Source organism: Natator depressus, chromosome 2, assembly GCF_965152275.1.
Source record: "Natator depressus isolate rNatDep1 chromosome 2, rNatDep2.hap1, whole genome shotgun sequence".
Classification (NCBI taxonomy): Eukaryota; Metazoa; Chordata; order Testudines; family Cheloniidae; genus Natator; species Natator depressus.
In genome coordinates this window covers 29,300,659-29,326,950 of record NC_134235.1, presented here as the reverse complement: position 1 = coordinate 29,326,950, position 26,292 = coordinate 29,300,659, and the positions used below count along the sequence as shown (strand labels likewise).

Below are 26,292 nucleotides of genomic sequence, written 5' to 3'. Positions count from 1 at the left end.
GGCCACAGCGGTGGGGGCAGCCCCTGCCATGGAGGGCCTAGTGGTTTTACCGGGGCCCTTTCCTTTCTTCCCGCCCTGGCCTTTCCGGCCAACTGCGGGGGGGTTCCTAGAATCTGGGGGGGCGGTGTACGTAGCAGCGGCAGTAATCGCCCCGGTGCCTCCTGCTGCCGGTGCCCCAGCGGGGGCGGTGGCAGATGTTCTAACAGTGGGGGGGGGCTTTGGGGTTGGGCAGGGGGGTAGGTGGGGGAGGGACAACTGATATTGTTAGAGGGGCCTCGCCCCTCTCATTCCCCGCCATTGTGAGCAGGGAGAGACGGGGAGACACCAGAAGGAGGAGGGGGGAGGAGGAAGCAGATTAACCGCTCCTCCCTGCTGGGCTGTAGGCCGGGTGGGGGTGCCAAATGGGTTGGACTGGAAGGGGGGAAAGACAAAAATCGGGGTCCAGTGATAGGGGCAAGCTGTGGGATAAACAGTCCGGGGGGGGGGTGTGGACCCATGCACGTTTGTCCAAAGAGTCTCGTTTGGTCGGCTGTTATGTCCAGTCCAAAAGGCAAAGTTCAAAGCAAACAGCTGGATCCGAAGGCAGATGGCAGGTTGCCAGCAGGGACAGATGGCGGGGGGGCCGTGACAGTTGTAGTAATGTCGGGGGGGGGCACCGATGGATCGGGGGGCAGCTCCGTGCCACACCCCCTGTGCCGCCACAAACGCAATTAAACCACAGTCAAACTCCCCCCCACAAGAGTATAATTCAAAAAATTACTCAGTCTTACGGCCCCCTCCAGGATGATTTGTAGCTTCCCTGGGTGATTTCTCCTGTCTTCTAAATCTTCTTCTCCAGCTGTGTTGGCTGTGTACCAAGGCTTCTTGCAGGCCGAGAATGTTATAGAGATAAGAAAGGAATTCCAAACAGACAGCAAAACGGCTGGGTCTGGGGGCTTCCACTCCCCTCTCCGGACAGCGGATTGGCAATCTTCTCCCCTCCTCCGGGGGTTTCAGCTAAGACAAATAGCTGCGCCCGAGAGCAGGCATGGGGGGGGGGGTGCTGGCGGCAAGCTGGCGGCCGACCAGCACTCAAACGGCAGCAAAAAAACCCGGCAAAAAAGCAAAACAAAACAAAAAAGCGTCTGGCCCGGTCGGGGGGGGGGGGGGGCGGGGGACTAAGGCAGGATCGAAAAGTAAGAAAAACCCAGGCCAGGGGGCTTTAGGAAAGAATAGAAAGCAGATAGCTGAGGAGCAAGCAAGGGAGGTCCCGTTTCCCAACAGGGAAGGGTTTTTTTTTTTTTTTTAATAGACTAACAAATTTATTTGAGCATAATGTGACAGGGTCAGGCCAGATGGCTACAGGAGAGTGAAAGAAGGCAGATATATTAGCCCCAGGTTAAGTAGGTCCCTTTTCCCTGGGTAAGGTAACAGGGAAGGTTTTTTTTTTTTTTTATTGAAACAGAAAAAAAAATTTATTGTGACAATTACAAGAATTACCAAGAACCAAATCAAAGTATGCAACAAAACAACGCAAACAGAAGGTATTACACAGCAGCTTTCAGGAGGGAGAAGTGTTCAGGCTAGCCTGGGCCCAGAGCGGGGGGGCTTGGTCTTCCACCCTCCTGAGTTACCTGGTGGCCTAGAGCGGGGGGGCTTCCTCGACACTCGTGGTCTTCCACCCCCTCGAGTTACCTAGTGCCGCGCCCAGTGTCACCGATCATCCCCCCCCTGAGAGTGCCCGGCAAGATGGGCACGGCTGCGGGGTGGGCGGTTTGGGGGTGGGGGGTAGACACCCACGTATTATAGGGCCCTCCTAGCAAAGGGTTAGACGGAGGGAACCGGATGGGGTCACCGAGCAGAGAACCCCGGACAGCGCCCACCGCTCTTCAAAGGTGTCAAGGGAGTCGGTGGACGCCGCCCAGAGGAACTCCGCCCGGATACGTGAATGTACTGAGGATAGGAAAAAGGCCCTACAATCGCAGGACGTTTCATGGGCCAACCTCCTCTCTCTGGTTTTATAAATGGCTGTTTTTGCCAAAGCTAGGAGGAGGTTAACCAGGAGATCCCGCGATTTTGTGGGGCCATGGATGGGGAGTGTATAGATAAAGAGGTGGGGGGAAAAATGAAGCCAGAAGCGCAATAGAATATTTGTGAGGAGCCGAAAAAGGGGCTGCAATCTGGCACACTCTAAATAGACGTGTGCCAGGGTTTCCCTCACATTACAAAAAGGGCAAGTATCCGGGATGGAAGTAAACCATGTCAAAAACACGCCCGTGCTCACAGCTCCGTGAAGGAGCCGCCAACTGATGTCTCCGACAGGCCTCGGGACCAAGGTGGAATACAGGCTGGCCCACCGAGGTTGCTCACCCTCCAAAGGTGGCAGGAGGTCCCGCCACTTTGTGTCGGGGCGGGACACCAGGGTGTGGGCATGAAGGGTGTGAAGCGTGAGTGTATACAAATATTTCCGTGGTGCAAGCTGAAAACTGACCGGCTGCAGTTCATGCAGCCAGCTCGCAGTGAAAGGGTGAGGGGTTTGTCGGGATCAGCAGGGTAGGGGCCCAATGGAAAGGTCCGGCGGGCCTGGGGTAGAGGATGGGCGTGGTGCGCCCTCGCGAAAGGCTCGGTTGACATAAGCCCGAGCAGCGGGGGTCAAGGCGGCCTTCACCTCCTGAAGTACGCGCCGGGGAGTAGAGGGCTGGAGAGCCCCATGCGCCGAGCGAGCGTCAGGGGATCCAGCCAGTCCCTCCGGTCGTAGTCCAGGAGGTCTCCGACCTTCGTGACTTCCGCCAAAACCAACCTCTGGCGCACCAAGCGGGACTCCGCCACCTGCACACGGAGTTGGGGGTTGTGTAGCAGGGGCTCCGTGAGGAGATCTGCTCCCGCAGTGGCCGCCACGGACCTGGTCGTTAAAAACAGTTTCCAGGTCCGGAGGAGGTCCTGGTAGAAGACCGGCAGTCCAGAGAGGTCTCGCGGAAAACCTCTTGGACAAAGGTAAAAGAGCTGCCGGTCGTATCGGAGCCCTTGGAAGCGGCGCAGGAAGGCGTGCGCCAGTATGCTCCACGTCGAACTACCTGCACTGTAAAGGAGCCTCTGCAGGGCCTGGAGGCGGAAAACGCGGACCTGAGTGTGCAGACACTTCAGGCCCTGTCCTCCTTCTTTCAGGGGTAAATGAAGAACTCGAACAGGGGCCCAGTGCATTTCCGACCAAAAGAACTCTAGAATCAATCTCCGGAGGTGGGTCAGAAAACCCGGGGCCGGGGCCAGGGTGTTGAGCCGGTATCAGAGCGTGGACAGGACTAGTTGGTTAAGCACCAGTGCTCTCCCTCGGAGGGAGAGACATCGGAGTAGCCCTGTCCATTTCCGGATCCGCTCTATCACCCCGCCCTCCAAATTTTGCCAGTTCTCCGGCGGGGAAGGGTGCGTGGCGGAAAGGTAAACGCCAAGATAGAGCAGAGGACCCGCGCTCCACCGGATGGTCTGAAGCGCGGGTGGGAGGGAGCTTACCTGCCGCCAGTCCCCCACCGCCAAGCCAGAGCTCTTGACCCAGTTGACTCGGGCGGATGAGGCTGCCAAATAGATGGCCTGGCATGCCTCCACTCGCGCCAGGTCGCCCGGGTCCTGGACCACGAGAAGTACGTCATCGGCGTACGCTGACAGGACCAGCCGCAGTTCCGGCTCCCGCAGCACCAACCCCGTCAACCTCCTGCGGAGGAGACAGAGGAAAGGCTCGATCGCAAGAGCGTACAGCTGGCCCGAGAGGGGGCACCCTTGTCGCACTCCTCACCCGAAGCTGACTGGTTCGGTCAGAGTCCAGTTGAGCCTAACCAAACACTCCGCGGAGGCATACAGCACCCGGAGAAAACTCACAAACTGAGGTCCGAATCCAAACGCCTGCAGAGTGCTCAGGAGGTACCTATGGTCTACTCTATCGAACGCCTTCTCCTGATCAAGATACAGGAGGGCGAACGACAGACCATCTCTCCGCCCGAGTTCCAAAAGGTCTCGGACTAGAAATAGGTTGTCAAAAATGCTGCGACCTGGGACAGTATAGGTCTGATCTGGTTGGATCACGTCCGCCATCACGGACCCTAGCCGCAGTGAAATTGCTTTCGCTACGATTTTGTAATCCGTGCTAAGGAGTGAGATGGGACGCCAGTTTCGTAAATCGCGGAGGTCCCCCTTCTTCGGCAGCAAGGCGAGCACCGCTCGCCTGCACGACAGAGGGAGGATCCTGCCCTGCAAGGACTCAGCCCAGACAGTAACTAGGTCTGGGCCGAGGATGTCCCAGAACGCGTGGTAAAACTCCACGGTCAGCCCGTCCATGCCCGGAGATTTATTGGTGCGCATGCGGCGGAGGGCTTCCGAGAACTCGGCCAGGGTGAGAGGCAGCTCTAGCTGCTCTCGGTCGCCCACGCTGACCGTGGGGAGGTCCTCCCAGAGCACCCCGCAAGCGCCAGGATCAGTCGGATCCGGGGAGAAAAGGCTTGTGTAGAAGTCGCGGGCCCTCCCACACATCTCCTCCGGATCCGTGAGGGGGGTGCCGTCTTCCGCTAGAAGGCAGGTGACGTGCTTCTTGGCCCCCCTCGTTTTCTCCAGGGCATAGAAGAAGCGGGAGCCGCGGTCCATCTCCTGAAGGAGGCGGATGCGGGACTGGACGAAGGCACCTCGGGCCCGGTGGTCCTCGAGGGCCCGGAGTTCCTCCCGCTTCTCCCGGCACGCTCCGCAGAGGAACGGGTCCCTCTCCATCTCTAAGACCTCCCGTTCCAACTGCTCTATCGCCGCATTTCTCCGTCGCCTGGTGCCCCGGGTGTAGTCACGGCAGAAGAGCTTGGCGCGCACCTTCCCTAGATCCCACCATCGCCGCACCGAGGGAAAGGCACGCCGCTGCTCTCACCAGGCCAGCCAGAACTCCCGGAAAGACATCACGAAGCCCTCATCCTCCAACAGGCTGTTGTTAAAGTGCCAATAGGCCGGCCCCGGTCTCTCTGCACGGAGGGAGACCGTTATAGTAACTAAATGATGGTCGGAAAAAGGGGCCGGCCGAATGGTGGAGGAGTGGGCCTGTGAAAGATGGAAACGGGATAAATAAATACGGTCCAAACGAGAGTGGTGTGACCGATGGGCCTCCACCCGGACAAAAGTGAACGTGGAGGTGTCATCTGGGTGATGGTCACGCCAGACGTCCACTAGGGAGTGATATTCAACTATTCCTCGGAGGATGTTCGCGGCAGCTGGGCTCGGCTCGGCGCCTGAGCGGTCCTGTTCCTCGAGGGTGGTGTTAAAGTCCCCTCCCAGGACAGGCACTCGTGCGAATCTAGGGTGCCGAGAAAGTCGGACACCCGCTGGTAAAATTGTGGCCACTTTGGGCTCAGTTGTGGGGCATAGATATTAACAAGGTTAACCACGAGCCCCTCCATACGGACTCGAAGGTGCAGCAGGTGGCCCGGCACGACCTCAGTGACCCCTAGCACCTCGGGCCGTAGGGTGGGGGAGAACAGGGTCGCCACTCCAGCTTGCCAAGTCGTGAAGTGGCTAAAGTAGACCCCGCCCCCCCACTCCAGCCGCCACCTGTCCTCGGTGGTCGGGTCCGTATGGGTCTCCTGCAGGAAAACTACAGAGTACCCCCCTTCCCGAAGGTAAGAGAGCACCTGGGACCTGCGGAGAGCCATCCTACAGCCCCTGGTATTCAAGGTTGCAATAAGAAAAGGCATCATGCAGAGGGCTGGTGGGGTGGAGGTTTCTCGGTGGCGGGGGTGTTTGTGGCCCCCGGCGGGTTGCGCAGCAACCCGTGACCCATCTCGTAGATGAGTAGATCGCTTTGGAAGTTGCGGGCCCGCTCGTAGGCCGCAGCACCGCGCCTGCCTTGCCCTCTGCCCTCCTTTATAAGGGCCCTTGTGGCCTGAAAAATTTGCTCAAAGTCCCCCCTGAGCTGAAGAGCTAGCTGTACCTTATTGCGGGCACCACGGGTGTGTTCTAAGAACTTCCGTAGTGCATGCCGCAGCTCATGGGGGGATGGGGTTACGGTTTCCGGGGTACTCCCCGATGGGGTTCTTAATACAGCCTCGAGGTCCGCTAAGGCGGGTAGGCAGGGTGCGGACCACCAACGGGGCGTCTGACAGGCTGGGGTTATTAAATCCATTTCATGCCTTGGGGTGGAAGGGGATGGCGGGGGAAAAATTGCAACTCCTAATGGGTCGCGACTAAAAAGTGCAAAGACTGCTCCCTGGGGGGAATCTGCAAAAGGCGGGAAAAAAACAACCCCGGGGCGGCAGGAGCATTGCAGGAGGGGGTAAACTGGGTGGGGGTAGGGGAGGGGGTAGGGGCAGAGGTAAGGCTCTGAGATTCAGGAGGCAAGCAGCTGAAGGAAGGTGCCTCCTGAGCAGAGTCGAGGGTTAAGGAGTAAGGGAGGGGGCTCCCAGTAATGCTAGGCGCTGGCTCCGCGGTGGTCTTGGCGGCCGTGGCATCAGGTGGTGGACCACCTTCTGCAGGGTGCTCGCCCGGGAAGGCAATCAGGGGGAGGGAGCATGGGGAAAGAGGGGCTGGGGTGAGGTTGCCCAGCTCGAGGCCAGCCGGGAGTAGATCATCCTCTCCCTGGGTGACTGGGGTCAAATCTAGGGCCTCAATCTCCGCGTACACGGAGGAGAGGCCAACGCCTGCTACCCCGGGGGCCTCTCCTCTAGGGCCCGCCTCAGCGGTCGCCTCGGGGTTTGCGGGGGGTTTGGATGGTATCCGGGCAGAAGGGGCATCCTCAGGGGTCTCGGAGGGGAGGGTCTCCCATGGAGGGGGAGTTCTGCCCTCCAAAGCCAGTCTGTCTTCCCCTCCCGACACCAGCGGATGGACCTCACTCGTGGTCGTAGCGGAGGGCTCGATGTCAGTGCCTCCCTTCCTGGTCTTCCGGGGGGCTTCCGCGTCGGATGGATGCAGCGGAGCTCGAGCCTTCCGCTTGCTCCGTTTCCCCTGGACTAGGTTCCAGCCCTCCATAGCGTCGTCTGGGGGCTGGTTAGCAGGGGTCGTGTCGGGGGGCGGAGGCGATGGTTCAGGGGTTCGGGGGGGCAGCGGTGAGGCAGCATGAGGGGGGGGGGTTCTCCTTGGGGTGGGCCCTCTCCTATGCCCGATAATATCTTTGTCGCACCCTCCTCCATAGGCTCTGCTGAAGTGGTAATAGCAAGGGTGGGACTCCTTTGCTCACCCGGGCGTAGTAGGGAGGAAGTCTCCTGGGCCCGGGCGGGAGCAGCGATGGATTGAGTAGGAGGAGGGTTGGTTTCAGGTGCTGGGCAGCCAGGGGCGTCGGCAACAACGGGGCCGATATCCTGCCGGGTCTCGGGGGTCTCAGGTGCCCCTCCCCTCCGGGCCAAAGGGCAGTCTCTGCGGACATGCCTGGCCGAGTGGCAGAGGTAGCACGGGGCCTCTCCGGTGGAGTAAAAGACCCGATAGCGGGCTCCCTGGTAGGGGACTAGGAAGGACCCCTCGAGCGCCTCCCCGTCACGCACCCCCGCCGGCGGTAGAAGCTGCACTTGCCGGCGGAAAGAAAGGACGTGATGGAGGGTGGGGTCCTTGCAGCCCAACGGGAGAGGGCTGATGACAGAGGTAAGTTTCCCCAGGGCGGAGAGAGCGGGTAACAGGGCAGCATTGGGTAAAAAGGGGGGAACGGAGGTGAGGACGAGGCGAACACCCAGGTCTTCTAGCGGCTCTAGGGGGACAAACACCCCCCCCCACCGCCAGGCCCCTCTCCACCGCCTCTTGGGCGGCAGTCTCCGTAGCTAAGAAAAAAACGACCTTCCCATACATCTTGGAGGCCGCCACAATAGCCGTGGGTCCCACCACCTTCGCCAATGCCTGCACGTATGCCTCCACGTGGGGCGAGGCGGGCACCAGGAGGCAACGGACACCGTGCTTCCTGGTCAAGGCGGGAAAAGGGCCCCGACTGCTGGTGATGGTAGCGGAGGCAGTGGTTGGGCGAGATGACGAGGCGGCAGGCAGGGGGAAGCCTGCCACCACCCGAGCATACGTCCTGGGGGCCGGGAGGGGGACATATGCAGAGCTGGTGGAGGGAATTGCGGGGAGGGGTGCCGCGGTCGATGACGACGCCACGGTTGTGGGGGCCGCCCCTGCCATGGAGGGCCCAGATGTTTTGGCGGGGCCCTTTCCTTTCTGCCCGCCCTGGCTTTTGCGGCCAGATGGCAGGGGATTCCTAGAACCTGAGGGGGCAGGGGGCGTAGCAGCAGCAGTAATCACTCCGGTACCTCCTGCTGCCGGTGCCCCAGCAGGGGCGGTGGCAAGTATTTTAACAATTGTGGGGGGGGGCAAGGTTGGGGGTTGGGCGGGGGGGGGAGAAACAGCTAAATTTATGAAAGGGGCCTCGCCTCTCTCATTCCCCGCCATTGTAAGCAGGGAGGGACAGGGAGACACCGGAAGGAGAAAGGCGGGGGGGAAGCAGATTAACCACTCCTCCCTACTAGATTGCAGGGGGGGGGGGAATCCAATAATAGGGGCAGGCTATAAACTAAGCAATCTGGGGGGGGGGGGCGGGGTGTAAACCCACACACGTTTGTCCAAAGAGTCTCGTTTGGTTGGCTGTTATGTCCGGTCCGAAAGGCAAAGTTCAAAGCAAACAGCTGGATCCGAAGGCGGATGGCAGATTGCCAGCAGGGACGAAGCGGCGGGGGGGCCGTGACAGTTGTAGTAATGGTGGGGGGGGTGGGGAGCACTAATGGATCAGGGGGGCAGCTTATTGCCACGCCCCCTGTGCCGCCACAAATGCAATTAAAACACAGTCAAACTTCCCCCCACGAGAGTAGAATTCGAAAAATTACTCAGTCTTACGGCCCCCTTCACGATGATTCATAGCTTCTTAAATTATTTCTCCTGTCTTCTGAAATCCTTCTTCTCTGGCCGTGTTGGCTGTGTTCCAAGGCTTCCGGCATGCTAAGAATGTTGTAGAGATAGTCCGAGCTGCCAGCAAAGCGGCTGGGTCTGGGGGCTTTCACTCCCCCCTCCAGATAGCAAAATCGGCAATCTTCCCCCCCCTCCTCCGGGGGTTCAGCTAAGACAAATAGCTGCGCCCGAAAGCAGGCGAGGGGGGGGAGTGGTGCTGGCTGCAAGATGGCAGCTTATCAACAATCAAGGAAAAAGCAAAAAAACAACAGAAAATCAAACCAAATCAGCAAAGCGTCCGGCCCGGTCGGGGGGGGGGGACTAAGGCAGGGTCCAAAAGTAAGAAAAATCCAGGCCAGGGGGCTTTAGGAAAGAATAGAAAGCAGATAACTGAGGAGCAAGCGAGGGACGGTCCCGTCCTCCAACAGGGAAGGTTCTAGAACAATCAGGAACCTTCTGGAGACAATTAAGACAGACAGGCTGATTAGAACACCTGCAGCCAATCAAGAAGCTGCTAGAATCAATTAAGGCAGGCTAGTCAGGGCACCTGGGTTTTAAAAAGGAGCTCACTTCAGTTTTTGGTGTGCGTGTGAGCAGCTGGGAGCAAGAGGCACTAGGAGCTGAGAGTGAGAACGCGTACTGTTGGAGGACTGAGGTGTACAAGCATTATCAGACACCAGGAGGAAGGTCCTATGGTGAGGAAAAAGAAGGTGTTGGGAGGAGGCCATGGGGAAGTAGCCCAGGGAGTTGTAGCTGTCGCACAGCTGTTCCAGGAGGCACTCTAGACAGCTGCATTCCACAGGGCCCTGGGCTGGAACCCGGAGTAGACGGTGGGCCTGGGTTCCCCCCAAATCCTTCCAACTCCTCGTCAAACACAGGAGGAGTCGACCTGGACTGTGGGTTCAGAAAAACGGCCAAGCTGAGGGTTGCTGTGAAGCTCCAAGGTGAGCAAATCCTCCAATAAGCGCAAGACCCACCAAGGTAGAGCAGGAACTTTGTCACAATATGTATAGTTGGGATTATGTTTTCCAATGTGCATCACTTTGCATTTATCAGCATTGAATTTCATCTGCCATTTTGTTGCCCAGTCACCCAGTTTTGAGAAATCCTATTGTAGCTCTTCACAGTCTGCCTGGGTCTTAACTATATTTAGTAATTTGGTGTCATCTGCAAATTTTGCCACCTCACTGTTTACCCCTTTTTCCAGATCATTTATGAATATTTTGAATAGGACTGGTCTCAGAACAGACCCCTGGGGGACACCACATTCTGAAAACTAACCATTTATACCTACCCTTTGTTTCCTATCTTTTAACCAGTTACCAATCCATGAGGGCACCTTCCCTCTTATCCCATTGCATCTTACTTTGTGTAAGAGCCTTTGGTGCGGGACCTTGTCAAAGGCTTTCTGAAAATCTAAATACACTATATCCACTGGATCCCCTTGGTCCACATATTTGTTGATCCCCTCAAAGAATTCTAGTAGATTGGTGAGGCATCATTTCCCTCTACTAAAACCACATTGACTCTTCCTCAACAAATTATGTTAATCTATATGTCTGACAATATTGTTCTTTATTATAGTATCAATCAGTTTTCCTGGTACTGAAGTCAGGCTTATAGGCCTGTAATTGCCGGGATCACTTCTGGAGCCCTTTTTAAAAATTGGTGTCACATTAGCTATCCTCCAGTCATCTGGTAGAGAAGCTGATTTAAACGACAGGTTACAGACTACAGTTACTAGTTCTGCAATTTCACATTTGAGTTCCTTCAGAACTGTTGGGTGAATACCATCTGGTCCTGGTGACTTATTGCTGTTTAATTTATCAATTTGTTCCAAAATGTCCTCTAAGGATACCTCAATCTGGGAGAGTTCCTCAGATCCGTCACCTAAAAAGAATGGCTCAGGTTTGGGAATCTCCCTCACATCCTCAGCCATGAAGACCGATGCAAAGAATTCATTTACTTTCTCCACAATGGCCTTATCGTCCTTGAGAAGTTCCTTTAGTACTGTGATTGTCCAGTGGGCCCACTGGTTGTTTAGCAGGCTTCCTGCTTCTGATATACTTAAAAGAAAATTTGCTATTACTTTTTGAGTCTTTGGGTAACTGTTCCTCAAATTGTTTTTTTGGCCTTTGACAGGTGCCTAGTGGGATTTTTAAATTCCCCCCTTCTGTGGCTTCAAAAGTGTGGGCCAGCAGGGGAAAGAAAATCCCTGGCATCGTTTAAGGAGCTGCCCTAGAGCTGGTTGGAAATTTTCTGAGAAAACATTATTTTATATCAGACTTGTCAAAACCTTTCAACAAACTTTCACCAAAAGACAGGCAGGATCCCAACCCCCTCATTTCCTGCCCGCTCATCTACCAAGCTGCTGAGGAACCCAGGCTTCCAGGGTTGGCCAGCTCCGGGGCAGCCCTGCCATACAAATTGCCCGGGGGCTGGAAACTCCAGCGCTTCTAGGCTCCCTGCCACAGAACCAGAATGAAAGCTCTGAGATCCCCAGCCTGAGACAGGGTCCTCAGGGTTTCTATGCCCCTTGTTATGCAGCAGGGAGCCTGACAGCCCTGGAAACCCTAAAAGCCCCAGTTTGAGCTGGAGCTCCAGTTTGAGCTGGAGCTCTCAGGGCTTCAAGACTCCCAAAGCTGACCATGACTCCCCCGGCTTCCCCAACATGGGGGGACCCGCTGGGGTACCCCACCTTCCTGAATGAGAACAAAAATGTTTTCAAATTGTTAGAATTTCCCATTGAATTGAAATTCCAAGTTTCATCCAGCTTTATATAACACCCCCTGGTGGGCATTCACCCCTTCCCCCAATCCTTGTGGGACACAAGGGGTAGCAAATCCTATTGGCTCCAGGTCACTTAACGGGAAGGTTTATAAAACATGTCCCCAGTCCTACATGGCAGGAAAAATTACAAGGGGGCAGTAGGGAAGCCTTCCATGGTTACACATGGTCATGCCTCCCCTGACTCTCATAGAGTCATAAGCAGGATATTAGATTAGATGGAGCTCTGATCTGATCTGGTAATTCCTATATTTTTCTACCAAGTACAACATATTTTTTCTAGGCAAGTAGTTGGAGATCCAATAATTAGCTTGTACACTAGTGATGCTATTATTATTCATACAATAGTTTATTCCTTTTTTAAAATCTTAAAAAGAGAATTGCCTCCTTAATTATATACTTGCTTTTTAACTTTCTCTTGTACATATTAAACATGTTGCTTTTTCATCTAATTTGTGTTCTTTGTTCTTAAATTATAGGACACAATAAATAGGCTCATATTTGGCTTTTTCTATACTATTCAGTAATTTAGGGCTTCTCAAACTTCATTGCTCTGCGACTCCCTTCTGACAACAAAAATTAGTACACGAGCCCAGGATGGGGGACTGAAGCCCGAGCCCTACCGCCCCAGGGAGGAAGGCCAAGCCATAGCCCAAGCCCAAACCCAAACCCAACCCAACGCCCCACCACCCTGGGCGGGGGGCCTGTAACCTGAACCCTGCCGCCCAGGGCTCAGGTTACAGGCATAAGAATTTTTCATTACTTTCAAATGCTTTGGATCAGGCCCATATTGTAGTAAGTTTATAACTCTAGATTTATTTTTGCCCAACAGAGAGACTTTTTTTAAGGAAAATCTGCATATCCCACTTCAGAATGTAGTCCAGATATTTTTTACTCATGACAAGAAAATGTAGTTATATTTGTAAAACACAACTTCAATTTCTATAGTCTGCAACAAATCATTTTGACTTACTGAAATAATATATTGCCAATCATAAATGTTCCAGCAACAAGTTCTTTTGGGAAAAGGGTGTAGCTATATCTCTTCAGATTCCTCCACCCATTATATTTAAAAAGAATTGTGTAACAAATTCCATTGTGACAGTTGTTAATTGCTTGGTAAAATGTTTATGAATCAATTATCTTTTCATGCTGTCATCTCTGCAAAGATCAGCTTCAAACCTATGATGATAACAAGGAAGTTATATATATTCTTACTTGAATTCCAGCTCCCTCTGGCACTGTGATCTTCCACACACAATTCAGATTGTTGTCATAAGGCTCAGGGTAACCAGGAGACAAAATGGTCCCTTTGCGCTTTGTTAAAATTCCACCACAAGGTACTGGAAGGAAATGCATTGAGCAAAAAAAGAAGTTTGACACAGCACTGCTTTAGAACTGAGAAAAGATGTAATAAAAGCTAACACAATGATCAGTATACTAGAGATGCAAACTCTTGTAAAGTGATACTATATTTTGAAATTCATGTTGGCCTCAGGAAAATAAAACTCTACCTTATACTTCAAATTCTATTTTTAAGTTACTTGAAAAGAATATATATATTTAAAAAGTTGCTATCTACCAGACAAAATCATGTTCACATCCCTCAGATATGGTCACTTGAATTTTAAGAAAGTGAAATCAGCTTGAATGTGTCCTACTAATCTTATAAAAATAAAATAAACATTGTTACTCATTAATAATGAACTTTAAATAGTTATATGTGATCTAAATATATAAGGGGAGAGCATTTGGCATAAAAATGAGGTTTTGATCAATGCTACTACTTTGTTGCCACAGTAACTAATTTAATTCCAATACTGGAGGGCTTCTATTCCAACTCCCAAGCTATTACATTTGCTTATGTGAGTAATCTCATTGCAGTCCATGGATTTACTTATGTTAGTACAGAAACTCATGTGTTTGCAAGATAGCACGCATAATACCCAGGCCCAAAGATTAATAAAATAAGTAAGTCACAGGAATTCAATAGTGCAAACTGTTGGTTCTTGATGCTCAGCATGAATGAAAACGTTGCTCAGGTTACTTGATTCTCTAACAAGAGCAAATAAAAGAATGTTACAGCTTAATCTAGATACAGGTATTCTGCTGGTATTTTAAAAGCTTGAAGAAAAGATTGACGAGATGTTTTATCTTTACTATTAGAAGCCAATATATTATTCCTGTGCAACATTATCAACTCCTTGAGCTGATTTCATTAGATACAAATACGAGGATTTAGAGAAAATATAGAAGAACACAATTTATCTCAGTAATGAATACATTAGCTATATTTTGTACTGCACATAATTGATAGAATCTGTTGGACACTACATTGATAAACTAAAGGTCAGTGTCACTTAAACTGTTTAAATAATTACCGGTAAAAGCCGGAGCAGACAGAATGATTGATGTCTGATATCTGTAAGGAAACACTGAAGCATTCACTCGAGAGTTAAGGCAATTTAATATGGTCATGTCTTGCACTTCAATTATTAAACCGATTTAGTTCAATGCAATTTTCAACTCATACATATTTTATGACCTTTACTGGCACACTGATATGTGCACATGAGGAGTCATTGATACTTTTGGCCTGTAATTCTTTCTCATTTCAAGCTGCTTAAAGTCAGACAGTGTTCTCTTTCACATAGCTAAACGGTGCATTAATACAGCAATAGAATATTGCAACCGGTGACCAAAAAAACCCACTGTCGCCAATTGAGTTTGTTCTATATCAAAATTGAAGTAAATACATAACCTAAAAAAAAAAAATGTTGCAATCTGCAGTGCTGAATTTGGTCCAATGGGCCAGATCCTCACTTAGTGAAAATGTGCATAGGTCTATGGATGTCAATGGTTTTATACTGTTTTATACCAGCTGAGAATCTTCTCCAATGATCTAACCTGGAAAAAAATGCATTCTTTCTGACCTACTACAGAACATTGTTGTAACTACTTCTAAGTCCTTAATAAAGTAGTTCTTCTGGCAACAGCATACAATATCTTGTCAGAGTTCCCAAGTGAGAGCATTTTAGTCTTGCAGGAAGTCAGGGCAACTTCTGAATCTTGATTAATGAGTAGTCATGCACTGACATTGATGTAAGTCTAAAAGAAGCTGATATATAATTTATAGCTGCAGGATATGTACTGTCATGTAGCTACTGAAATGTCAAAGCAAGGTTGGGCTAGAAAGGGAAGATGAAAAGTGAAGGATTCATGACCTCATTTAGACTAAGTTAATATTGTGTTAACGTATTACTTTGCTGAATGAGAGCCCTTCTGGCATACTTTCTATGTTCAGGGCAGTGGGTGGGTATAGTGTGAGCGCAAGCCAGAAAATCAGAACAAAAATAAGCAGTAAGAAGGTAGAGGATGGGAGAAAAGGAGTGGATTCAGACTTAAGATAACATTCTAACATTGTAGGCAGTAATTAGACCCATACAAAAATGTAGCCTTTACTCACCGACACATGTGGGGAGGGAATCATTCCACTGTGCCAAAGTATTCGGTACTGAATCACATCTAATTGCTGTTGATCCATAGAGAATGTATCCTGGATTACACTCAAAAAGAACCAGTGAACCAACTGCAAATTCATTTCCAATCCTTTTTCCAAATCTTGGTTCAGGCACAGAGCTGCACTGTGTCGCACTTGTTCTTGGAACAGCTGCATACATGAAAACGATTGTGGATTCTTAATTTTATATTTGGTAGAGAAACAGAGATTTTCAAATGCAGGTGTCTAAAATTACTTGAAAAACATTCAGTTGTGTTGTCAGTTAAGAAGATTTCCATAATCCCCAAATGAATCATCAAAAATAAGGATTCCGTGCTTTTAAATACAAATGAAATTACTATTCAGATTAGTATAAACATTGATATACTTTGCAGGTTTACAACCACATTATAGTATCTATTCTGAGACCTTCCTAAAATGGCACTGAAATTTTATACTTTGTAATGAAATATTCAGCTAACATACAGTTTCAAAACAGTATTGCTTTTTTGGTTAGATATTTGCATTTAGTGGCTACAGGTTTAAAATTGTGAGTGCTGCTGGTCAGATTGGAATTCAAATCCTCTGAAAAAATGAACTAGAGGAACAAGTGTTGACATGTAATCATTTCAGTGTCTGATCCTTAAAAAGGTGAGTAATGTACATCAACTGAAGCATCTTAATAATAGCAAGTTTACTGATTCAGCGTAGGGTAATACCATTTCCAGTTATTTATATTTAAATGGAAGGATAAATCAGGTTGAGCAGCAGACTGAAAATCAGTCCATCAGATAAACAAGAATAGAAAGACTTGGTTTTCATAACTGGTTTCTCAAATCTGGAAACCTTTCTTATGCTTCCCAAATATCTGATTTTATTTTTAAAGAATATTTAAAATCATGTATTATTGAGGATGCCAATAACAAATAAAAGGATTTTTAATACAAAAATGGAGGGAAAATATACATCTACAGCAGATTAATATTTTCCATCACATTCCAGACCTGCTCATCCCCAGTAATGTCTCGGTTTAATCAAATACATGTGTCAAAATAATACTTAAAATATTAGTATAATTCATTTATAAAGAAAATATGGACGGATTAATGCACAGAATTAATTGAAGCATTTTTCCAGACTATTGTGTTACTTACCTTGATATACGAAGTGAAATCCTTTAGCTGTTACTGGACCCACTGAAGTAAATCTAATTGTGATTTGATTACCTGAGCTCAGTGGAAGGGATTCGCCTACTCAAACAAAACAAACAGTGAATTATCATAAACAATTTTCAGTAACTAAACTCAACAACCGCAAAATATACTCTGCTTGAATTTAATTTATGAGCCATATACTATAAACTTTACTATTAGTCTAACATTGTTCATCTTACATTCCTGTAAGAGTTAGAGCCTGATTCTCATCTCACATGAGTGGTATATCTTCTGATTTAAAATCAAGTCTCTAAATCTTTAAAACAACCCTATTGACATGCTCATAAATCTACTCAAATTATAATTTTTCTATATATTCTCTACTATCACTTATAAGTATTTTAATATCACATTTTATATAGTACATTGAAAAACAAACACACATTTTGACAGAAAATACAAAGGGAATAAACTAAAAAAGTAACTGTGTTAGTTAAATATTACCAAAAACATCCAAGAAAACTGCAGATTAAATTTGGTCTTCATTCTTTTTATCAGCCCAAACTGTTTTGAATCACTACTGATTGATTGTTTCCTTTCAAAATGTTCATATTATATTTTCAGTGCAATTTGTTTCTAAGAAAAGATGACAGTAATTTCATCTTTTGTTACATTACCAGTCTAAATCAGTTTTTAGTAAATAATTGATGCATGACAGTTCTATTAAAGAATACCTGAATGGGATCCTGAGAGGGAGGATAATAAAGATGATTGCTGTGTTGGGCCATCATACACCTCAACCACATCATGGAGCGATGTCTGGAAAAATACAAACTGGCCAAACACCACTGGTCAACAGGAATGAGAAAAAGCACAAGAAATTGATTACAAAAAAAACAAAACAGGGAAACAGAGAGAGGGAACAGAAGATATGTTACTGACATATTTTTCTATTTTATTGAAGAGGACCAGCACTTATTGGTTAATTTTTCTGACCAATGTACAGTGATGTCATTTTTCATTCATAACAAAATTAAATGGATGTCAAAATGTCTAATCCTGTATAGTTAAAAAAGCATATCTAGAGATATCACAAATTCAGTTGTATAAACATTTTAATCATGAGAGAAAAATCATAATTATTCTGCAGCTGAAAGAAACAGCTTTTTTTTTTGCCAAATGTGTAATGCAATATCCTTCTGTTACACTATAATTTTTTGCAACTCCTTCCTGGGTTGTTTTTTTTTTTTTTCTTTTTTCTCTCTTAATCTGATAGGCCTTTAGGAAGTTTCATTTATTTTGGTATGCTTTAACTTCACCTTAAAATCTAGTCCATCTTTTCAGTGTAGAATGGAGAAGCAACAACATTCAAAGAAAGCAACACTTCCTGGTGTCTACATTCTAAAGCACAAAATATGTTATTTATTATTATTAATAATAATAATACAATAAAATAACAATAATACGTCAGAGGATTATTTAATTCCTTAAAGAAGGATCTCTCTGCACCAATGAGTACCTCTACACTAGAACTGGAAGGTGTAAATTTTAATTCAAGGAGACATGCCCATGCTAGCTATGACTGAGCTATTACACAAAAAAATGAAGTGTAGCTATGACGGCATGAGCCGCAAGAGGGGTTACCTACCCTGTGTACGGACCTATGATCTCGGATGGGATCATACTTTGAGCGGCAAGCTACTCCCACTGCTAGTGCCATCATAGCTACACTTGTATTGTTAGTGTGCTAGATATATCAGAGCTGGAGTGGGTATGTCTGCTCAAGCTGCAATTAACACCTCTAGCTCTAGTGTAGACATGCAGTGTTTAGAAGCCCCTGCAGGACACGTCTACACTGCATACTCCTTATGGCAGAGTGTAGAGAACAGATATTGCATGTCACCCTTGCACAGGTATAAATAGCAGTGTAGACGTGAGGCCTGGCTTAGGTGAGTAAACACACACCCAAACCCTTAGGGTATGTATTTCATGGCCAAGCAGTGTTTCCCCCATCTACACTGCCATTTTTATCAGTGTAGTGTCCTGCTGCCTCCCCACTGCTGCAAGAAAAGGCTCCAGAAGTGGGGAAAGGCTCTTGAGGCAGGGCAGCAGCAAGGAAAAACTGTCAACTCCCTGCTGCTGGATCATTTCCCCAGTGCAGAGAGCTGCTTTTCACTGTGGTGTGTTGCTACACTTACCCTACATGCTGCTGCCAATGGTGTGCAGTGTACAGCCATAGAAATCATGTTGACTATTGCACTAGAAATACACTGACAGGAAATTAAATGATTTGTTGGTCTTAGTCTGGCCCTAGATACAGCCACAAAACTGCGACCCTTGCTAACAACTTGTTGAGCAACATTAAGAGGCAGACTATAGGGCAGGATTTTCACTGAGAGGACAGCAGGCTGAATGGGCAGGCTGTGGCTCAACAGTCCTTCCACCCTATAGTGGGTTTCACTCAGAGGCCAGCAGGTTCAGTGGGCAGGCTGTGGTCCACCAATTCCCTTATGCTCCAAAGTTTTCCCAGATGGACGGACGTGGGGACGTAGGGGGACTGGGCCCTTCCTTTCTGCTGGGTCTGTGAGGAAAGGCACAAACTGTCTCAGTCACTTGACCAGCCTCCCCTGGGCTGCTTCCTGCCTCCTCACACTCTCTTTGGTTTCGGGTGCGGTCACAGCCCACCTTCCCCACAGCAAGAGTTCCCAATCAGTCCCAGCAGCGCAGATAGTTCACTGAGCATTCCCCTGCTCTCTTTCTAATGTTCAGTTATTTCCCCTAAGCAGGGAGTGGGGGATGGAAAAAGACAAGCCCCTGCCATCCCAGCTGGTCTTATCCACACTCCACACCCTCTTCTGTGAATGACTTTTTCCCAAAAAGCTGAAAACTGGCTTCCTCCCTTCAGATAGCCTCTCCTTCACTCTGCCCCCTGCTTGACTGTTCGAGTACACTTTTGAGCCGCTCCTCGTTTTGGAGCATACTCTGCAGCTGCTGAGGGGCAGAGCCGAACTGGTCCAGTACCAGTCCTTCACTCCCTTAGTCTCTGTGTAGCGTCTGTAAACACCATTACAAAGACCAAAGAGCTAATGAATACAGAGTTCAAATTACCCTTTCATTCCTACAAGTAATTCAATCTTGCACACAAGCAAAAATGCAGAGGAACATAGGTAGGATTGTGTAGAGCAGCTAACACTACCACTGCTTATGTTACGCATGTACTGTGAATAAACAGTTTCAGTGCTCAGATTTGTACCTTCGAAAGAACTAAAGGCACTTAAAAATAATCATAGACTGTAACAGAATCTCAATTATAGTATTTGGAGTTTCTAAAATTCAAGAAAAGGAACACACACTAATGTTCAAAATATGGGGGAGAAGCATAGGGGAGGGTGAAAGGCAGATACAAAACTTCAGTCTGCTAAAATATTGAACCAGTGTACAGTAGTTTAAAAATTCTCTTTTATCATTTATCAGTAGGTAAGATAATACTAGTCTGAGCAGGTTTTCTCTCTACAAGGGACAGAGAATATAACTTGCCTACTAGTAAAAGAAGAGTTGTTAGCTGTCCCTACTGTATGCTATTTTTGTATTTGTACAGAAGCTAGCAAAGATGATAGAGCCAATCGCTTCTGTTATGTAACTCACTAACTTTGGTACTTTTCTCAGATCTTAGTTTTTGTAGTAGATCAAGAGCCACATTCTGCTATTGATCGAAGTACAAAATTCCCCATGACTTCCAGGGCAATTCCACATATGGAGTGATGACAGGATTTTGCCTTAAATGCACAGATTTTATAAGCATTCTCTGACAGCAGTGAAATTATGTATGATGGCTACTGACAGAACAACAGTTGGGAAATTGTCAACAATAGAATGCATGATTTGCTCTCAGATAAATCTGTTTTAATTGACTATTGTACAATATGTACAAAAGTTACTACACTGTATATTGAGATCAGTTCAAAAACTGGTGATATTGCATTTCAACAATCGATAAGTATTTCAGGATTCTTGTTGCCTTAAGCATCTGCATGCCTCAGAGGGTAAAACCAAAACTGCAAAGAAAATCCTTATCAAACTATAGCATCTGTGGTAATTGTTAATTTGGTTCTCAAATATGTATATTTTAAAATAAATCATAGACATAGGTATCTCTGAGCTGGTTACAAAAAATGAAAATAATTAATACAAATAAAATCTTATGTAAACAGATTTCAGATGGAAAGTATCACAGAGGCATCAAAAAGTGAAGTTCTACAAAACCTACTGACAGAATGCCACTGTAAGAAAATGCAAGGGCAGGCTCAAACAGGAGTGTTGGAACAATTTATATAGTGAGGGTGCTGAGAGCCTGTCATAAATATAAAGGGAAGGGTAAACACCTTTAAATCCCTCCTGGCCAGAGGAAAAACCCTTTCACCTATAAAGGGTTAAGAAGCTAAGATAACCTCGCTGGCACCTGACCAAAATGACCAATGAGGAGACAAGATACTTTCAAAGCTGGAGGGAGGGGGCGAACAAAGGGTCCTGTCTGCTTTTGCCGGGACCAGAGCACGGATGCAGGTCAGAACTCCTGTAAAGAGTTAGTAAGCAATCTAGTTAGATATGCATTAGATTCGGTTTTATTTAAATGGCTGATAAAATGATTTGTGCTGAATGGAATGTATATTCCTGTTTTTGTATCTTTTTGTAACTTAAGGTTTTGCCTAGAGGGATTCTCTATGTTTTGAAACTGATTACCCTGTAAGGTATTTACCATCCTGATTTTACAGAGGTGATTCTTTTACTTTTTCTTTAATTAAAATTCTTCTTTTAAGAACCTGATTGCTTTTTCATTCTTCTTAAGATCCAAGGGTTTGGGTCTGTGTTCACCTATGCAAATTGGTGAGGATTTTTATCAAGCCTTCCCCAGGAAAGGGGGTGTAGTGCTTGGGGGGATATTTTTTTTGGGGGGGAGACGTTTCAAAGTGGGCACTTCCCCTGTTCTTTGTGCAACACTTTGGTGGTGGCAGCTTTTAACCTAAGCTGGTAAGAATAAGGGGGGTCTTTCATGCAGGTCCCCACATCTGTACCCTAGAGTTCAGAGTGGGGAAGGAACCTTGACAGAGCCATTGAACCAAACTGTAAACCCTGTATATGATGGAAATCACTGCAAAGCAGTGGGTGCAGCACCGAGCACCCGCAGTTCCAGCCCCTATGGGGTCAAACAATGATGCTGACACATCAAATACTGAAATAGCTGACCAGGCAGCAACTGTAGTACAAGGAGGGAAGAAGTTCTGGCAGCAGAAGAAAGAGGGAGTTCTTGGTATTTCACTGTAGCTATTCTACTTTTATTTTATGCCGGTACCCCAGTACTGGGCTCTGCCAATCCAGCTGACCTTAAGGCATTGTTACCAATGCCACTCAGGCTCTTCCTCTCATTTGGAGACATGGAATTCCATTAGTGGGAAGTAAATGTTAAGCTGATGTCTATTCCTCACAAGGAAACATGTCTCACTTCTCCCATGTCTCTGTAGGATTGAAAAGGCATACCAATTTTCCTGAACAACAACCAGTACAGCAGCGTAAGCCTTGCTTCCAGGACTATCCATATGATTTGACAAAATATCAGCTTTACTGAAGAACAAGAAATCCCCTGATCAGGCTAGATAACAAGATGCCTGCATCCAATAGCTGATCTAACCTCAGAAAGGGAGGAGCCATTGCTCAAATGCTAGCCTGTTGTGAGGCCCAGATGGGGGGAAGAGAAGGGGAGAATATGAGTCACTCTTGAAGTTCCCGGTAGAGCTGCAGCTTATTAACCCTAAAAGTTAATTACATAATATCTTTAAGTGAATTTCAGTTTATTTTTTGTAAAACATACACACAACATTCAAAGGCTGTGGTATAAAATATGCCCTCTGGAAACTTGTATTTCAACATGATAAAAATATTGTATTTAGTATCCAATATATCCTGTATAAGTAATATAATTTTTTTAAAAAAATATTTACTGAAACAAAAAGAAAGATCAAATGTTTCATTCAGAAAGTTCAGATTGAGGTAATTTTCATGTTGTCATGATTGTAATTCTCTGAAAAGTATGAATTATGCAACATAATGTAATCTTGTACATTGTTAAAGTACAGGAAGTGAAGCTCGGTACATTATTTTTTCAGAGCTATTATGTCAGCTGACACAGAAGACATAGGTTCAAAATTTTGAAACCTGATTGTCGAAGTCAGGCATTAAAATCTATATTTATTTTGACCTTAGTCTTCATTGGCATTTGTGGTAATACCAAAGAAAAACTAATATATCCAGCTACAATTTGTCTATGTTTATGGATTCAGAAGCCTATCTTTAGGCACTCAGGTTTTTAAATTGTGGCTTAAATCATTTTATCACATATAGTAGGCCAGCATTAGTAGGATTTTTATTTAATTTTATAGAACCTTTTCATTTATTGTCAATATGGATCATATTCATATTTCTCTCTTCTAACCTTTTTCCCCCCATGAAAGATTATCAAAGGTACAAGACTTATCTAAAATACTGCGGATTTTGTGGATTTCCCTTAGAAATAATCACTTTTATCAACTTAGAATTTTAGGTTTTTTGGGCAGATTTCCCATGACTGCACTACCACCCCTATGCAGCTCTACTGGTACTAGCAATGATGGGAGCAAATTATAGAAAAGCCATCAACATTTACCAGTATTTTAACTGTGTTTCATCGAGATAAAACTGCCAGTGCCTATTATAATAGCATTCCCACTCTTGCTACACCCAGTCTCCAAATAAAGAGAGTTTTCACAAAAGAGGCTAGTGTTAAACACTGTGCCATTCTCAATCATCAGCATAGCAATGATTCATTCATCAAGCACTAGGAGTAAAGAGAAGAAAGAACTAAGATTAAGTCACAGATTTAAGAGGAACATGGTAAAATTTTAGATAATGGATGAAGCAGAGAATTATAGAGAGGAAATGTATCGTGTTTTACCAAGACCTAAAGGAAATGCTAAAAGTTACCTCAAAAATAATCATTATGGGATTTTTATTTATTTCCACCCACAATGCAGCATGTGTGTGTGTAAAAAACTCTTCTATGGTATTTAAAATATGTCTCTTTCATTAAGATTCAATTTATCTAGTAAATTTATATCCACAAAAGATTATTTCAATCTGGATTAATGTCGGGGGTGGGGGGGAATTGCACTAAATTCCCCAGTGCTTGGTGAGCCCCAAGTAGTTCTTGTGCTTTAATTATTTGATTTCTTGTTATTATCTCTCTCCCAAGTGTAACAATGAAGTAAAAATGGCAAAATAAATTCAATGCAACCCATTTTATTTAAGGTCCCCATCTTTCCATGGGTTTAACAACTGAGAGTTAAAGCATTTCATTTGGGAATTTACACAATAATTACCACATTGTCTAATCTATTGCCTCAAAGACAGGAGTTCCTTTCAAATGTAGCAGGTTCTTTTTTTGTTTGTTTTTGTTAGCAAGACAGTTCCAGGCAGACAGACATACCTAGCTAAGGACCAGGGGTGAACCCACTAGTCCAATATCCAAAACCACACAGACAAGATCAAGTGTGGGAAGATTTTTGAATCCAATCAAATACAAATCCTGTTACTTACCAGTACAGTAACTGCTGTTCTTTGAGGAGGGTTGTGCAAAAAGGGAAGAGCTGCCCCACTTCCTCCTCAGTTCCTTTGAAATGCAGATAGGAGGAAGCATGCAGAATGGACAAGTGCACAACACATCTCAAAGAAATTAAGGTTACTTACTTGTGGCAAAGGTTCTTTGAGATGGACTCTGCATATTCTCATTCTTGGTCCCATATCCCAGGAGGAGGACACTCAAAGAAGAACAACAGTTACTATACCAGTATGTAACCATTTTGTTCTCCTTCAAGTGACTGTGCACATATTCATTCCATCATAGGTGATTCCCCAGCAGTTTATTGACGTTGGTGGGGCTTCGGAGTCTAGTGGAAAACAGACTAGATGACACATTTTCCAAAATATGCATAATCTTTGCAGGTTTCAATGATGGCATAGTGCTTTGTGAATAATGCACTGAAGACCATATAGCTGCTCTAAGTATTTCTGACACAGTTACATTACTTAGGAATGACAGCGATGAAATCTGTGCTCTGGATGAATGAATGTTATCCGAGATAGACATTTTAAATTGCATTTTCATTGCAAGTTTGAATATATGTCATAATCCCATGAGAGATCTGCTGAGCTGTAACTGGCTGTCCTTTAACTTTTTCAGCAAAGGCTACAAAGATTCCGGTTGAAGATATAAAATGTTTAGTTCTGTCAATATAGAAAGACAAAAGCCTTTCGAACTTCCATGTAGTTTTGGCTCATCTTTCTGAGAGTGAGGATTGAGAAAAAATACAGGCAGATGTATTGTCTGATTTAGATAAAAATCTGAAACTATTTTGGGTGAGGTCTTAATGATAACTTGTCCTTATGAAATACGATGTAAGGAAGATCAACTACCCAGGCTTGGAATTTTGATACTCTCCTAGCAGATTTTATTGCCACTAAGGCAGCAGTCTTGTAAGACAAAGAGGCCAAGAAGCAGGTCGCAAGCAGCTCAAATCCATCAAAGAGGATAGCACTACATTGATATCCAAAGGGGAAACTGGATCATTGTTCGGAGGGTAATTTCTGATAGTACCTTTCATAAATCTGCTCATATTCAGGTGAGAGAACACCATGTAACCATGAACAGGAGGATGCATAGCAGATATAGAGGCCAAGTACACCTTGAAAGAACTTACTGAAAGGCTGAATTTGAGATGGAGAAAATATTGTAGGATGTCCTGAATGTGATGCCCAAACCAAAAACGTCTTCCACTTGGTAAGGTAGGTACTTTTTGTAAAATGCTTTCTCTTAGATAACAAAATAGTCTCGGTTTTATGGGAGCAGGATCTCAATTGTGTTCAACCATTGATGAGCCATACTGTCAAATGCAGCGTGGAAGGATTGGGATGAATGATTTGTCCCTGGGTTTGAATGAGATCCTCTACTAGAGGAAGGAATATTGGAGGCTGTATGGAGAGTTCCTGAATTTCCACATACCAGTACTGCCTTGGCAAATCCAGGGCAAGGAGGAGGAGCATTCTAGGTTGAAGAATTGTCAGATTCATAAGCACCTGAGTCCTGAGGCACCTGTTCAAGAATATGCTCCCTCAGATGAAGTTCTCTATTTTTCTGTTTGGCAAATAGTGCACTTAGCCTGGGAGGGCCCTTCTCCCAGGCAAAACGGACAATTTTAATGTCTGTCTTTAGCAGACCAAGCCACTTGACACGTGGTGCATGCTGGAATCCAGGGGATTTCTGCATATCTAATGCTAGTAAAAATAAAACAGTACAGAATCAATTTCCTTTAAGAGGAAGATACTCCTACTAACACTAAGCACAAATACTAAACAACTAACCAACTATAAAAATATCTAAAGTTTTCTCTCAGAAGAGAAAAAGAACTGAGTCTCCAAAGAGAAACAGGGAGCCCAACTTTTGCCATAGGAGGTAAGAAGGAACTGAGAGGGAGGCAGAACACCTCAGCCCTCAGCTTACAGCATGAAAACAGTCACGGCATATGCTCTGCCCCACCTGTACTGTTGCCACAAATCTCTGAATGAAGCACACCAAGAGTACATATATCTACAGTGGAATGGATATGTGCACAATCACTTGAAGGAGAACAGGTCTGTCTGTCTATCTTTCTAAGCCCTGGTCTACACTACAAGTTTAGGTCGAATTTAGCAGTGTTAGGTCAATTTAACCCTGTACCCCGTCCATGCGACCAACCCTGTTTTGTCGACTTAAAGGGCTCTTAAAATCAATTTCTGTACTCCTCCCCGGCGAGAGGTTTAGTGCTAAAATTGACCTCGCTGGGTCGAATTTGGGGTAGTGTGGACACAATTCAGTGGTATTGGCATCTGGGAGCTATCCCAGAGTGCTCCATTGTGATCGCTCTGGACAGC

General features: G+C 46.3%; 1 protein-coding gene across 1 annotated transcript in view; it reads right to left on the bottom strand.

Annotated features, from left to right (window-relative positions):
* CSMD3 (CUB and Sushi multiple domains 3) overlaps positions 1-26,292 on the bottom strand; it is a 1,169,988-nt gene that overhangs the window by 208,810 nt on the left and 934,886 nt on the right. The window contains exons 33-36 of the mRNA XM_074943928.1: positions 17,031-17,144; positions 16,297-16,392; positions 15,110-15,313; positions 12,862-12,986 (exon numbers count right to left, since the gene is read on the bottom strand). Of these exons, the coding sequence (XP_074800029.1) occupies positions 12,862-12,986; positions 15,110-15,313; positions 16,297-16,392; positions 17,031-17,144 (539 nt within the window). The remainder of the gene's footprint in view (positions 1-12,861; positions 12,987-15,109; positions 15,314-16,296; positions 16,393-17,030; positions 17,145-26,292) is intronic.